At 48.3% G+C, this 12,998-nt stretch overlaps 1 protein-coding gene across 1 annotated transcript; it reads left to right on the top strand.

Moving 5' to 3' along the window:
- The first annotated feature begins 5,996 nt into the window (after positions 1–5,996).
- On the top strand, positions 5,997–12,178 carry DRAXIN (dorsal inhibitory axon guidance protein). Its single transcript, XM_008928709.4, has 6 exons — positions 5,997–6,475; positions 7,796–7,983; positions 8,353–8,464; positions 8,822–8,911; positions 9,132–9,221; positions 11,149–12,178. Exons 1-6 carry the CDS (start codon positions 6,016–6,018, stop codon positions 11,259–11,261), a joined length of 1,053 nt encoding a protein of 350 aa, XP_008926957.1. The 5' UTR covers positions 5,997–6,015; the 3' UTR covers positions 11,262–12,178.
- Positions 12,179–12,998: the final 820 nt, after the last annotated feature.

The raw sequence follows: 12,998 nt of genomic DNA, 5'->3' as shown, positions 1-12,998 counted from the left end.
GCCAGCCCTATTGTCACCGTGCCGGGAGCGGGCTCCGGGCTCTCCCGCTGCCGCCCGGGTCTCTCAGCGCCCGGAGCAGCGCAGGGTCACTGCTACTTCGGGGAGTCCTGCAAGCCCCCTCCCGAGATGGCTCTGCCCTTCCCTGGGAGCGAAGTCGCCTCGGACAGAGGCACCGTCCCTCTAGCAGGGGCTGAGCCCCTCGCACACGCCACGGGCATGTCCCGGCTCCGGCCAGAGCTGCCGAGGGGCGAAGGAAGCTTTTCCCACGGAGTCATTGTACTTGCGGAGCCGTGCGCTGCCAGGCACCGAGCCCCTGGGCACCCGCGGGTTGTTCTCTGCTCTTCCTCTGTTGATAAAAGTGAGATCTCATTTCTGAATTAAATCAGTTTGGCACCAGTTAATGGCTTATTACAGTTGGTAATTCATCACGTAGGATTTAAGTGACACTTATCCAATTCACACCTGAAGTCTTCCGTCAACTGGAGGGTTTAATGGAAGTGGTTTTGTATTCCCATCTCCTCTCCCTTGCAGAAGGAGGTATTAATTCTACACATTTGTTTCAAAGTGAGAATGTTCATGCAAGGAAAAACGTTGAAAGCACAGCCCAACTGTTCTGCCAGTCAGGACACATCCACGTCTCCCCCCAGAGAAGATCAGGGCAAATCTGCCCCCATTCTTCCCTGTCACACTGGCAGGGGCTTTCCGGCCGGGTGAGCAATGACCTTTGCTATTGATTGTGTCCCATTTGTCACCAGGCATTGTGCATGAAACTGGAGAGTCTTCTCTGCCGTGCTGACAGCCAGCGACTATATCTTGGATGCTAATCTCAGGCTCATTGCTATTTTAATCTCATTATTGGGTAGAGTAGACTCTGATAGCAGGTCGCCTGTGATGGCTATGTCAGCCACTCCTTGGAGTCCCAGAGGAAGCAGAGCAGAGGGTACTGCATATTCATTCATGTGCCCCTCTTCCCCTTCAATGCAGTGGCTTGCTGGGCTGCTCTGTCCCTGGAGGATGTTGTGCTGGGAAGCTCTCAGGGCAGGTTGGGAAGAGGCTCGGGAGAAGGGGTGGCACGGCTGTGGTTGAAGGTGAGGGGCACCTGAAGGTGCCCAGTGTCCATCAGAGCCGGGGTGCTGGAGCTCAGCAGTGACTTAGTGACTAGCTCACAAGCTGAGCTGCAGGAGAGGGAGTTCCCTGGGCCGTGCTGTGTGAACAAGTCACTTCTGTCCTGATTAGGAGGGCAGAGAGCCAGAGCTGACCAGTGAGGGGAGTCCCAGCTCCAGCCCTTCAACTGATGTTGAGTGAATCACATTTCAAATGGTCATGGATATGAATGACCCCAGGGAGATTTTTCTGAAGGCACAAGGGCACCTACAGCTACCCCTTAACCCCCTGCAAGCCTGAATCTCTCTGTTCTGTCTCTTGTGCCAGTAGTGTGTTAGTGAATTGGCCCCTTTTTACAATGGAGTGCTGTTTGGGGATGGCAGGAAGGGAGGGAAAACAACACAGGCAAAGGAAAGCAGATGTTTCAAAGGGTGGGGACAATATTCAAGTAACCTAAATATCAGCAGAGGGGAAATCTCTCACACTACAGTCATGAAGGACAAAGAAACTGCGGAGTCAGGTAAATATGAAAGGCAAAGTAAGGAGGAAAGGTGACAATAGATACAGGAAACCTAAGAAAGGAGGGCAGCTCTGAAGAGGAACCCAAAAGGACTGGAGATCTGTGAGCAGGGAATTCTGCAGTTCTGACATCCCAACGATGTCTGTACCAGCAGGGGAAAAAAATTCCCTATAATTGAGTATGCAAGAAGTGTTGGAGAGAATAAAAGTGTTACTACTTTTGCCCTGGGGAGGAAAAGAGAAGGGTGAATGTAAGACTACCTGCCTACTTTGGGGGACCCTAGAAAGCTGGAAGGGAGCCTTTAGAAAATGGGAAGGTCTCTTGGCAGATTGTTTATGAAGCTTCCCAGCATTTGCCTCCAGAAACAGAAAAACAGATGGAAAGAGACCCAGCAGGGAAGTGAAATCTCATTTATCTGCACAATGCCATCCTCCTGGCTCCAGCCAGCTCTCTGCATGTCAGCTACCATAGAGCCTACCCCGTCCATTCTGCTCCAGGCCTTCCCAAGCCCATCCATCACCCTTTGGCTTCTTGTTTACAGGCAGCCTGGCACACGAAGCCGGGTTTATTGTCTGTCATCCCTGCCACACAGGCACATACACGCAACACCCATGTAGATGCACACACACTCAGTCTATTGCTGCAGCTTGGGATTGTCTGGAGTCCAGGAAATCTTTATGCATGTCTGCCAAAGACTGAGCTTATCGGAGCCAAAAAGAAATCTGGCCCAGCATACGTGCTTGGGTCTAGCTTGGTTCAGCCCTTGAGCATACAAACTGCATCATTTGCAGTCTGGGGTGCTAAAGGATCTTGACAGTCTCCCAGTTCAAGGGTTTTGTTCCTCTTGGCTGTGACATGAAGAACATATGTGAGAAGTTAAAGCTATGGCTGTCAGGTATAACGTGAGATACATGAATGAAGGTGGATCATCTGATGTTGCTGCTTTGTGAAATACAGAACAAATGCAGCAGGGGCAGTTTCAGAGCCTATTTCAGAGCAAGGTGACACAACTGTATTTATAGGGAGAAAACATGCCTGAGTTTCTTTGTACCTTCTCAGTACATGGCTGCCTTGCAGGATTATGAGCAGAGGGCAGAAGAATAGCAATGGTATCAGTGAGTCCAGAGAAAGAGACTTCCCACAGGGAAAGTTACCTAATATGCAAAAAAACCCCCTAATTTCCCTTACAGGATTGTAACCATCCACTACTAACCCAAAATGGATCAGAAATAGTGGCTGAGACAGCACTGCAACTCAGTCCTGAGCCTGCACCCTGGACAGCTCTAAGGCCTTATCTTTGCTGTGCAGGTGTTCTTGTGAGAAGGCAGATTTGCTGCCTCAGGTGGATTGTAATCCTGAGGGTCTATAAAAGAAGTGCAGGCATGGGGTGGAGCAAGGGAGATGTAGGTCTGGTGTAAAGAGCTATGGGGCAGTTTAACTTGGCAAGTACTTCAGCTATTTCCTTTACTAACATGTGAACCCTAAGAATAGGATGGGTTTTGGGCTTGTTGTAACGTGTCTCTTTGTTTATAGCAATTTAGGAAAGGCATCTCCTTACAAGGCCAGGCTTCTTTCTGCCTGACAGAATTTCACCTTTGCAGAAAAGGTGCACCACAGTGTGCTGTCACCTACATCAGCAAGCCCAGGGCTAGGTGGTCCTGCCAGAGGAGAGGGTGAACTTAACGTTGGTGCTCAGACATTAAGGACCCTCAGCACTGAAAACTAGGGATGCTGTTGTGTTATCTATCTGTGCCTGGAAGTGTGAATTTTACAGCCTTGGTAGGGTAAGAAAAATGAAGGAGGTAGGAAGAGGTTTCTGAAGTTAAAGGTAGATCATGGCATGGAAACAAGTGATTAAGGAGAGGGCTGAGACTCATTTGCCTCTAGCACAGCAGTGTTGCATTAACCCAAGGTACCCAAACTTAGCCATGCACCAGTTTGGTTTAGCAAACAGCTCAGATCTCCCCTGACAACAGTGTAATACAGGTATTTGTCTGCATTATTAATGCAAGATTCCCAGTGACAGTAACACAGCATGTCAACCTGCCCCTCTGCCAGTGCAGAGATGAGGCAATCCGTGTGCTCTAGCTGCACTTTCATCCTGTGTCATGCCAACAAGACAGCTGGGCAGCTTAAATAAATGCCCCCTACACTTGGAAACAGACCTTCTGTTTAACTGCCCTGCAGCATTAAGCTGCCTCCAAGCTCCTGCTGAAAACCAGAATGTGCAGCTTGTGTGTGTCAGGTTCACCATCAAAGGGCCCATGTCTGTGAGAGCGAGATTGGAGACACCCTCACCCTCTCTTTGCACTTGTTCTCTCCTCTTGGTATTTTGCCTGCAGATGAAAAGCTAAGATGCTCTTTCTGGCTCTTTGAGTTGTTCTGAGTGATGCCTTAATCCAGCTGGTTTGCTCTGGTTTTTAAAGAGAAAATCCTAGGAAAAGAAATGAAGACCCCATGGTCTGGAGAAAAAACAAATGACCCCATGCAGAGCCTGCATGTGGCTGGGTTGCTGTTTTTTCCATTGGTTTTGAAGCAGGACTTGATGTGCTTTGTTAATAGATTTAGCTGTCAGTCTGGTTTTCCTTTGTTCCAGGTAGCTGCCAATAAAATACTATTTCATAGTGTTATGCCTTCAGCAAATGAGCTTCCCAGCACCTCCTAAATCAAGCAGCAGTTTGTTGTCCTTTGTGACCAGTAGAAGAACCTGCTTTTCGGACACTGCATAAAGAAAAGGCCCCTGTCCTGCCTACCTCTTTCCAGGGGAGGACTGAACTGAAAACTTGCTCCCAGGCTCTGAGCAACAACAGAGAGGAATCTTGGAAAGGCAGAATTGGCTGGTGAATGTGTGAACAGGCTTTTTTTCAGTTAACAGGATAAAGGCATCTCCCTCTAAACTCACAAGATGCTCGCTGGGGCTGCTATCATGGCAGAGCTTTCACTCACAAAAGACTCAAAACACTCCACACCTGTCTCAGAGGTGGAAAGGAAGAGCCCAGGCTATTCTTAGGGTGTCTCCTGTCAGCTCCACAAAACGGCTCAGAGATTGGCCTCAGAGGTTGTTACCTGCCCTTCCCAGGTGACAATGGCTGGTCAAACAGCCAAGCACCTGGAGAGGGAGTGCAAACCCTTGCAATTAAGCAGCAAAGTGGTTCACTGGGTGAACAGATGGAAATCGGGTGCAGGAAGGAAGGGGAGGAGGTTGAGTGAAAAACCATGGCTGTAACTCTGACAGTATTTCTCAAGTGTAAGCATGGGCCTGGTTTTTTGGCAGTCAGTGTTGCAGGGAACTTTGGCTTTAAGCATGTCTTCCTGCTGCCCAGAGTGAGAGGGACAGTCTGAGAAAGCTGCCCCAAAGGAAAAGGCTGCACTGGAAATGCTGCAAATCCCTTTCCCCTTTCTGTGGGAAATAACAGAGGAGAATGACTTAATTAGGGAATGCTCTGACTTATGCAATGTCCCAAAGCCATGTCTTGTAACACAAACACAGGGATGAAGGAAGACCTTCAAAAATATGACAGTGAGAACAGTCTGCAGACACAGTGCTGAGGGACTTGGTCTCAATATTCTTTGGATTTAAATTACCCTCCCAGTGACAGCCTTGTCTGGTGGGGTGAAGTGTGACCTGTGCAGGGTCAAGGAGGGAAAGTGGGACAAACTAGAGAAACCTCAGTCTGCCTCCCTGCCTCTTGATCTTTAGACCAGCATTCCCTGCTCTGCTGACAGCAGATTTATTTCTCTGCTATGCCATGAAGTATCAGCACAGAATTTTCAACGCTTTTTCTTCCCTTGACCAATTTCAGCCACCCTGAAGCAGTGTGTGAGTGTGTGTGAATGTCTTTGGCTTGAGCTGCTCAGGGCTGTTGCTGGTCCTGCGAGGCCACCATCTGCCCCCAGTTTTGTTCATCTTGACATCTTCATTGCAAGGAAACCAGCTGTGAGGAGGGGCCAGTGCCAGCCAGGCCCAGGATGCCAACCTGGCAGCAAACAGCCCTGGCCAGACAGCTAATGCTGTGCCTGGGCTCAGGGACTGTGGCCAGCAGGAGCCAGCCCCCCCCAGCCCCTCAGATGGTGGGCTGTGAATGGGAGGGTAGGGGGGCTCGTGAGGAATCAAAGGGAAATGTCCTGCTGATTGATGGCCTCATTTGCACATGAAACTGGGACCTCTCAGCCCTGCAGGGCCTGCACGTGTGTCTCAGCTGCTGCAGCCATGGCTGGGAGAGAAGGGTAACCAAGGAGGGAATAACTCACTTCCAGCTCTGGATATATATAGTGTTTTTCATCTAAGTGTCCTAGGACTGAATCTTGATGGCCTTTACCCTTCCTAAACGTTGGTTGCTTATTTTTTTCCTTTTTTTTTAAATTGCAGGTGAGGCAGAGCACCCAGGATTATGGCAACTTCTTCCACCTTCTTCTCTCCTTTCCTCTTCCTGTCCGCGCTGGTTCTTTCTGACATCAGTCTTGCAGTCTCCCTGAACCCTGGCACAAAGCTCAGAAATGTTCCAGAGAGCAACAACCACCTTCAAAACCAAGAGATGTGGCTGCAGCAGCCCAAAATTGGGCACCACCACAAGCATGGCCTGGCTAAGAAGGAGAGGGTCCATGCCATGCCTTCGAGAGGGCGACTGGCCGGGGAAGAGACCCTCAGGATGGGCAGTGGAGCGTCAGCAGTGGAGGAGCTGGTGACAGAGGGACAGCCAGCAGCCCTGAAACAGAACAAGGATGTGTTCCTGGGCTTTGAGTTGCCATATCCTGAGAGGGAGAACCAGTCCCCGGGCTCGGAGAGGGGGAAGAAGCAGAACCGGGAGCACCGGCGGAACAGCCGCAGGGACAGGCTGAAACACCACCGAGGTGTGTGAGCTCCGGGGGCTGGGGGGCACTGGGAGTGAGTGTCACTGCTGTGAGGGCAAGGACATGCAGCTGTGGCTGAGCCACATGGCTGTGTGGAGGGTGTGGGGTGTGTGCCTGCTCTGGGGAGAAATCTGCCAGACAAAAGAGGCACAAGAAAAAAGGAGAACTCCAGAACCAGAGGGGTTTAGTGCTGGCTGGTTTGCCTCACAGGGAGAGGACTCAGAGAGTCCCTGGGTCTCTCACTCAGAGAGTCCCTGGGTCTCTCACTCAGAGAGTCCCTGGGTCTTGAGGGGTTGTTTTGGGGTGGCCTGCTTTGTTGTTTTTTTAATTTTTCTTTTTTAGTAAATGGTTCAAACATGTCCAAGCCGTGCTCAGTCTCTCCACTGACTTCAAAACATGACCAGAACTAGAAATAATACAATCCCCCCATTTCACTTGAAGACCAGTTTCTTCTCATCAGAGCTTGTATTCTTCTATGTTTATGCTGAACAACAAAAAAAAAATATATAAATTTTGCCCATGTAAAATTGCACTAATGACTTTGAAATGTTGTTTGGTTTTGGCTGGGACTGCTTTCCTTTGCAGGTCAGGTTGTGGGTGTGTGTCTCTGTGGTATGCTCTGCTCAGTGTGGTAAATCTTGAGTTCGGTTAAAGCCAGGCAATTTATGTCAGTCTACACTGTGTGACAAGCTGGGTGTCACATCTCTGAGTTCCAACTATCACTCCTCCCTACCTCAGTGAGAAGAGCTCTCTTGTTTTCTCAGGGGACTGACTAAACGACTCATGTTAAGCAATAAAGAGGAGTATGCAACAAAGCTGGTTTGAAGCAATATTTGCAGACTACAAACAGGTCTTGTTTCTTGGGTTTAACTTAAGGTCTGTATTTAAATTAATACTTATGAAAAACAGGGATAGGAGATAGGAATTTCAATTTAGGAGCTAAAATAACTCACTACTAACATCAAATAAGAACATATTCACAGGTATTTGCAGCAGCTTAATCCATTAGTTTAAAAATGGTGAAACAGGTACATTTTGCACTCTTGAGACCAGATGAAGACATCTTTTTCTTCTTAAGCAGGAGATAGACATGCTTTCAAGAAGGTGTGATTACATATGTCTTAAATGTATGAAAGTCAAGCTGCATATACTCTGGACCTGATCTATCACTTTATTAGCTCAGTACTCTGTTTTACACTGGCCTAAAGAGCAGCTCAGGGTTGTGGATGGATGAAATCTGAATTCCTTTGGCTCAAACCTATGGCACTCAGAGAAAAGGGATGAGAAAGCCAATGCTGCTGTGCCTGTTACCCTCTGCAGGGAAGACTCCTGATGCTGGGCCGAGCTCCCTGTACAAGAAACCTGAAAGCTTTGAAGAACAGTTTCAGAACCTCCAGGCAGAGGAAGCTACAAGTCTGACTCCCACCGTGCTCCTCATCACTGCCCTGGACCAAGCTGTTTCCACAGAAGAGCCTCCTGTTCTTCCAGCCACCTCACCACGGTCACAGGTACAGCTGGTAACTGCTCTGTCCCTCCAAGCCCTGTCTGTCCCTCATCTCTCCATGTCCCTTGAGCTTCATGGACCAGAGAGGCCGTAGGAGCCCTTGGCTGCAGAGCCACCATATCCTGATGCTCCTTGATCGCCTTTTGTCCTCACAGAGAAGCAGTGGAAACTTCCCTCTTGGCTTCAGCTGCAGCAAGGGAGAGCTCTTCCCTTTTGAAAATGAGATGCCAAGAATTCCCGATGGACAAGGCAGGGGTGGAGGGGGAATCATAAGGCCTTTATAATGTCTAAAAGCACCACAAAAATCTGCAAAGACTTCAGTGTCACTCCAGAATTGTAACCCGTTGTCTGTCTGGTTTCTTGCGGTTTGCAGGCCCGCCTCAGGCAAGATGGGGATGTGATGCCCACCCTAGATATGGCACTCTTTGACTGGACAGATTATGAGGATCTCAAACCAGAAATGTGGCCATCTGCTAAAAAGAAAGGTGCTAAACCTCCCTGTCCTCTTTCCCAAAAGTCACCCTTGTAAGGCTTGTCCCATGGTTAGTGTTCCCAGATGTGCTGAAGGACATGAGATCATAGTGGTGGGGAAAGAGAGAAGCAGCATAATGCTGATTGTGTTTTATGCTCAGTTTCAGAATGTTTCTCATTTTGGATGCATAGTTTGAGGGCAGAGGAAAAATGATAGATGGAGGGTTGAGAAAGAGGGAGGAGATTAGACTATGAAGGTTTAGAGTTCAAACTCTAGAAGTTTGAGGCTGTTTTTACCCTGGAACAATATACTCTCCAGAATGAAAACACCAGCGTGAAATTTTCTGTCAGCATCTGTTTCTTTTCCATAGAAAAGCGCCGCAGTAAGAGCCCCAGCAGTGGAAATGAAACTGTGACAGCTGAAGGGGAGCCATGTGATCACCACCTCGACTGCCTCCCAGGTCAGGATCGGCTTGGCAGAGGCATTTCTCCAAACATGGGATTGTTTGAAATGTATCCTGATTCCTGCTGCTGATGGGAAGTGTCACCAAGGGAAGGGCAGGGCTCTCCAGGCCGTTGTAGGAACAGATGATGCCTGTGTGATGGAGCTGTCAGGGGTGTCAGTACTCCCACAGGGAAGGGGGTACATGAGCTGTGCTGACCCTTGTCCCTGTGTTGCAGGCTCTTGCTGTGACCTGCGTGAGCACCTCTGCAAACCCCACAATCGAGGCCTTAACAACAAGTGTTACGATGACTGTATGTGCACTGAAGGTGAGTCCAGCTCTTTGCTCTCCCCCGTTGTAGTTGACAGCATTGACTTGGAATAATGGTTTGTATGTGAAAATAGGAGCTAAGCTCTGCTGCTCTTAGCTTAGCCTTTCCCTGCCACTGACTCACAGTGTGGCTGTTGAGTCATCTTGTTTTCCCTCATGAAAACAAAAATTAATCATATCTACAAACCTAACAGAAGCGGCCACAATACATTAACACTTCAGTGCTGCTTTCAAGTATCACAGGCTATAAAACCAGACTGTTTTGCATGACTTTGTGCCTAACGTGTCTTTCCCGAGATAATTTCAGCTGAGCTTGTAGCAATTTAGTAGATGTGGGAAGGACACAGGTGTTTGTTTCTTAAAGCTGTTTCTGAAGAACCCACAGCAGCCCTTGTTAGACAGGTGCATTACAAAGATGTTGAAAGGCACTCTTCTAGACTGAACATGGTTGAGGCAGCTCCAGGCACTGCGTCTTGTCTGCCAGGACAAAACTCTGGTTGCCAAGTTTTGTGACCAGTGATTTGACCAGGTCATTCACCTGTTTTTACCCAGTTAAACAGGCAGCTTCCCTGGAGCTGCAGTGTTAAATAGTCTTCACCTTGGCTGTGTTGTGTGACACCTGAAGGTCCTCGTCAGAGGTGCCCTTCTGATAGATTAGCCTAGAAAAGTGTTTCTGCAAGCCTAATGAGGGCTGCCCCAGGCCCTGCTTTATCCTTAAGCTAGTTATAAGTTGATGCCAAATGTGCATCCTCTGTAGCATTAAAAAGATCCCGAGAGATGGAAGATCCAGATAAGATAAGACAAGAGGCTTAGATAAGAGCAGAGCTCTGATCTTGTGTGCTCTCCTTCTGGGAGGCCACACTGCCCTGGGGGGATTGGTAATGAGGGGCACAAACCCAACTTTGAGGTAGCTGGTCTCAGTGTAGCCCAGGGACATGCACTCCAAAAGGCTGCTCTGTGACCTGTGACATCCTCTGGCTCTCTGGTGTACAGCTGAGGACAGTTTTGGGCTGTCTCATTATACGAGCTATAAATCCCCAGCCTGCCCTGCTCTGGGGGTGCTGGCACTGTTGCTATCTGCTGCCTGCTCTGGAAGGTAAAAGAGCTGCAGTTTCGGCTCCTGCCAAGCCAAATGTCCAGATCCTGGGCTACTGAAAATCAGGGCTTTTGTGAGAATTATTTACCCACAGGCTGTACCCCTGTCTGGCCTAACTAGCTATGCATTCTGGTGTAACAAAGTCAGACAATAGACACCAAAAAATATATCTATTGGTGCCAGCAACCAATTTGTTACCCTGACCAGAGGCTCCCATTGCCTTCCACTGCCATGGGAGAATATGTACTCATGGTTTTTGCAAATAAAATGCCTTTTTTCCCCTTAGTATTCATCAATGCTATATCAGATAGCTTCCTTCAGACCCTGCACTTTGAGTCCAAACCAGACAAATTGAAGGAGATGAGCAGTGAGCTTTGGCTCAGACCTCCCAGTAATAGCACTTCAAAGTCTTTTCCCTCCTCTTTTGAAGCTTCAGGGAAATAAATAGCAAGGGGAGGTCCCAAGCTGTTGCTGCTGCACATTAAGTCTATAGTAATTTCCCAATGGAGAGATCACTTAGACAGTAATGGGAAGTAATAGGGGGAAACCAAGCAGGGCTTCCATAAAATCATTGGAAACAATTGGAATAATTCATTGGTATTTCAAGAAGCCAGTGAAACCTGCCTGAACCAATGAATCCCAAACCAGAACAGGGAGCCAAGCAGAATGCCAGGGCCCGGAGAGCAGTGCCCTGCCCGTGTGAGGCATTTCTCTGCCACCCCATCTGAGACAGCCTGGCCCCAGTGCAGCAGGGTCTGTCAGAGGGCTGGTTGTGTGCTGTTCCTGCTGTATGAGCCCTGGTCCCTCTTCATTTGTGTCTTTTCCACAGGGCTCCGCTGTTACGCCAAATTCCACCGGAACCGAAGAGTGACCCGGAGGAAAGGGCGCTGTGTGGAGCCCGAGTCGGCCAACGGAGAGCAGGGATCTTTCATCAATGTTTAGGAGGGTGGGACTCCTGCCCGGAGGGTCGGGAGCTGGGCTCAAACTGTTCATACCTAGCAATGGGAATTAGAGGGAAAAGTTGAGCAAATGACTGGAGCTGCAGGCTCTGGACATGCCAGGTTCCAGCTGGGCTGAAACTCGTGTTATTTATAAATAGAGTGGCCTCAGCCTTTTCCATAGCAGACTGCATTCCCCCTGCCTTCCCTCAGCACATTCGTGCCACTGAGTTGGGTCCCCCTCTCCCAGCTGGTAAGAAATGATCATTACTCCCGTTCTGATGGTCCTGGCAGGAACAGGCTCTGCAGTTTCCTCTCTTCCTCTCAAAGGAGTTAAGATGTGGAAGATTCTTCATGACAAAAGAAATATGAGCTTAAACTTTACCCCTTAATTATTACTTGAGAATAAAGGTAGGTTGCCCTTAAGGATTGGAGGTTCCTAGAGGAGAGGAAACTTGTAGCCTCCAGATGGAATCAAAGATGGGAAATGGATGAGCAGGAACCTGGCTGTCTAGATGAGAGAGGATCCTCTGACAGAGCTCTTGCTCTCTCCCTTTTTCACTGCTTTAGACATATTCCCCAGCTGTTACACACTGCCACTTCCTACCTGTCATCTTTGGGACCATCCAGTCCCACTCCATCCTTCCTTCCTTTCTTGCTTCCAGAGAACCACCTGGTTTCTGCAAGGATGTGGCAAGACATCCCAGCCTGCAGCTCTCACTCATTTAGTTATCCTGCCAAGTCTGTTATTTTTAATTATTATTTTTAGGAGCTTTCTGGGGAAGTGATAGTTTTCCTAGTGAGCCAAAAATAAAGTTTTTGGTAACAGGAGATAGGGACAGGCTGTTCCATTGTAGTAAATCCTGTGACATGTTGCATGTGTGTTTCCATGATATGTAAATAAAGATATGATAGATATCCTTTGTGCAACTCTTTTGCTTCTTTGACTGCACAGAAGGATGTGGCAGAAAAGCCAGTAAGGGAGCTGGTCAGCAGGTAGCACTGATGATATTAAGTAACCACAGAGCAATTGTGCTACTTGATAGAAAAATTTCTCTACCCAAGGTGGGGATCCAAGCTTCCCTCTGTCCTCACTCAAATTGCAGCTAACAGTTTCTGCCTGCTGTAGGCATCCAGATGTTTAAAACTTCTTTATATTAATACTTAATCGCTGACTTCAGTGATATATTGGAGCAACACAGGCTACCTGTGTTAAACTGCAGTAGTGTTAGTTGGTAAAAATGTTCTTTTCTACTGCTAACACTGCACTACCCTGACTTCTGGGGGGACACAGCTCTGTCATCTTCCATATTGAAGAACCTGGAGATGTACAGCACTTTCTGTAAGAATAGAAATATTAGTCCTGCTGCTGAACCCTCTTTACATAGCCTTCCTAAACCCCTCTGTGTTCCATTTAGGTAGGCAAACCTCCATTTTGCACTCCTGTTTATGCTGTAGTGTCACTCTGCATTGTGTATTCACTCAAAGGCTGCTAACATAATACTTTGCATCTCTAATGTAATGAGTGCCCAGTCATGGCTACAGAGAGGTGCTGTGAATACAACATCAGTTCTGACCTGCACTGCTAAAGGAGGAATTTGTACAGGAGCATTTGGGCAAAACCTACCACAGGGTTGCTTGTAGCTATTTAGATTTCTGCTTCCAGCACGACACTCAGCCCAAAAGGCACGAGTTACAAAAGGTAGTTTGGCTCCGGCTCGATGCCACGGCAGCAAGGATT

The sequence above is a fragment of the Manacus vitellinus genome, unplaced genomic scaffold (assembly GCF_001715985.3).
Source record: "Manacus vitellinus isolate BGI_N305 unplaced genomic scaffold, ASM171598v3 scaffold_46_pilon, whole genome shotgun sequence".
Classification (NCBI taxonomy): domain Eukaryota; kingdom Metazoa; phylum Chordata; class Aves; order Passeriformes; family Pipridae; genus Manacus; species Manacus vitellinus.
This window is presented reverse-complemented; position numbering and strand designations above follow the sequence as displayed.

What these genes read in the sequence shown, in the direction of transcription:
- DRAXIN (XM_008928709.4), top strand. Translation starts at nt 6,016, where the DNA reads ATGGCAACTTCTTCCACCTTCTTCTCTCCTTTCCTCTTCCTGTCCGCG. An exon ending in CAGGCTGAAACACCACCGAG is followed by an intron (nt 6,476 to 7,795) that starts GTGTGTGAGCTC and finishes TACCCTCTGCAG; the next exon opens with GGAAGACTCCTGATGCTGGG. An exon ending in TGACTGTATGTGCACTGAAG is followed by an intron (nt 9,222 to 11,148) that starts GTGAGTCCAGCT and finishes TCTTTTCCACAG; the next exon opens with GGCTCCGCTGTTACGCCAAA.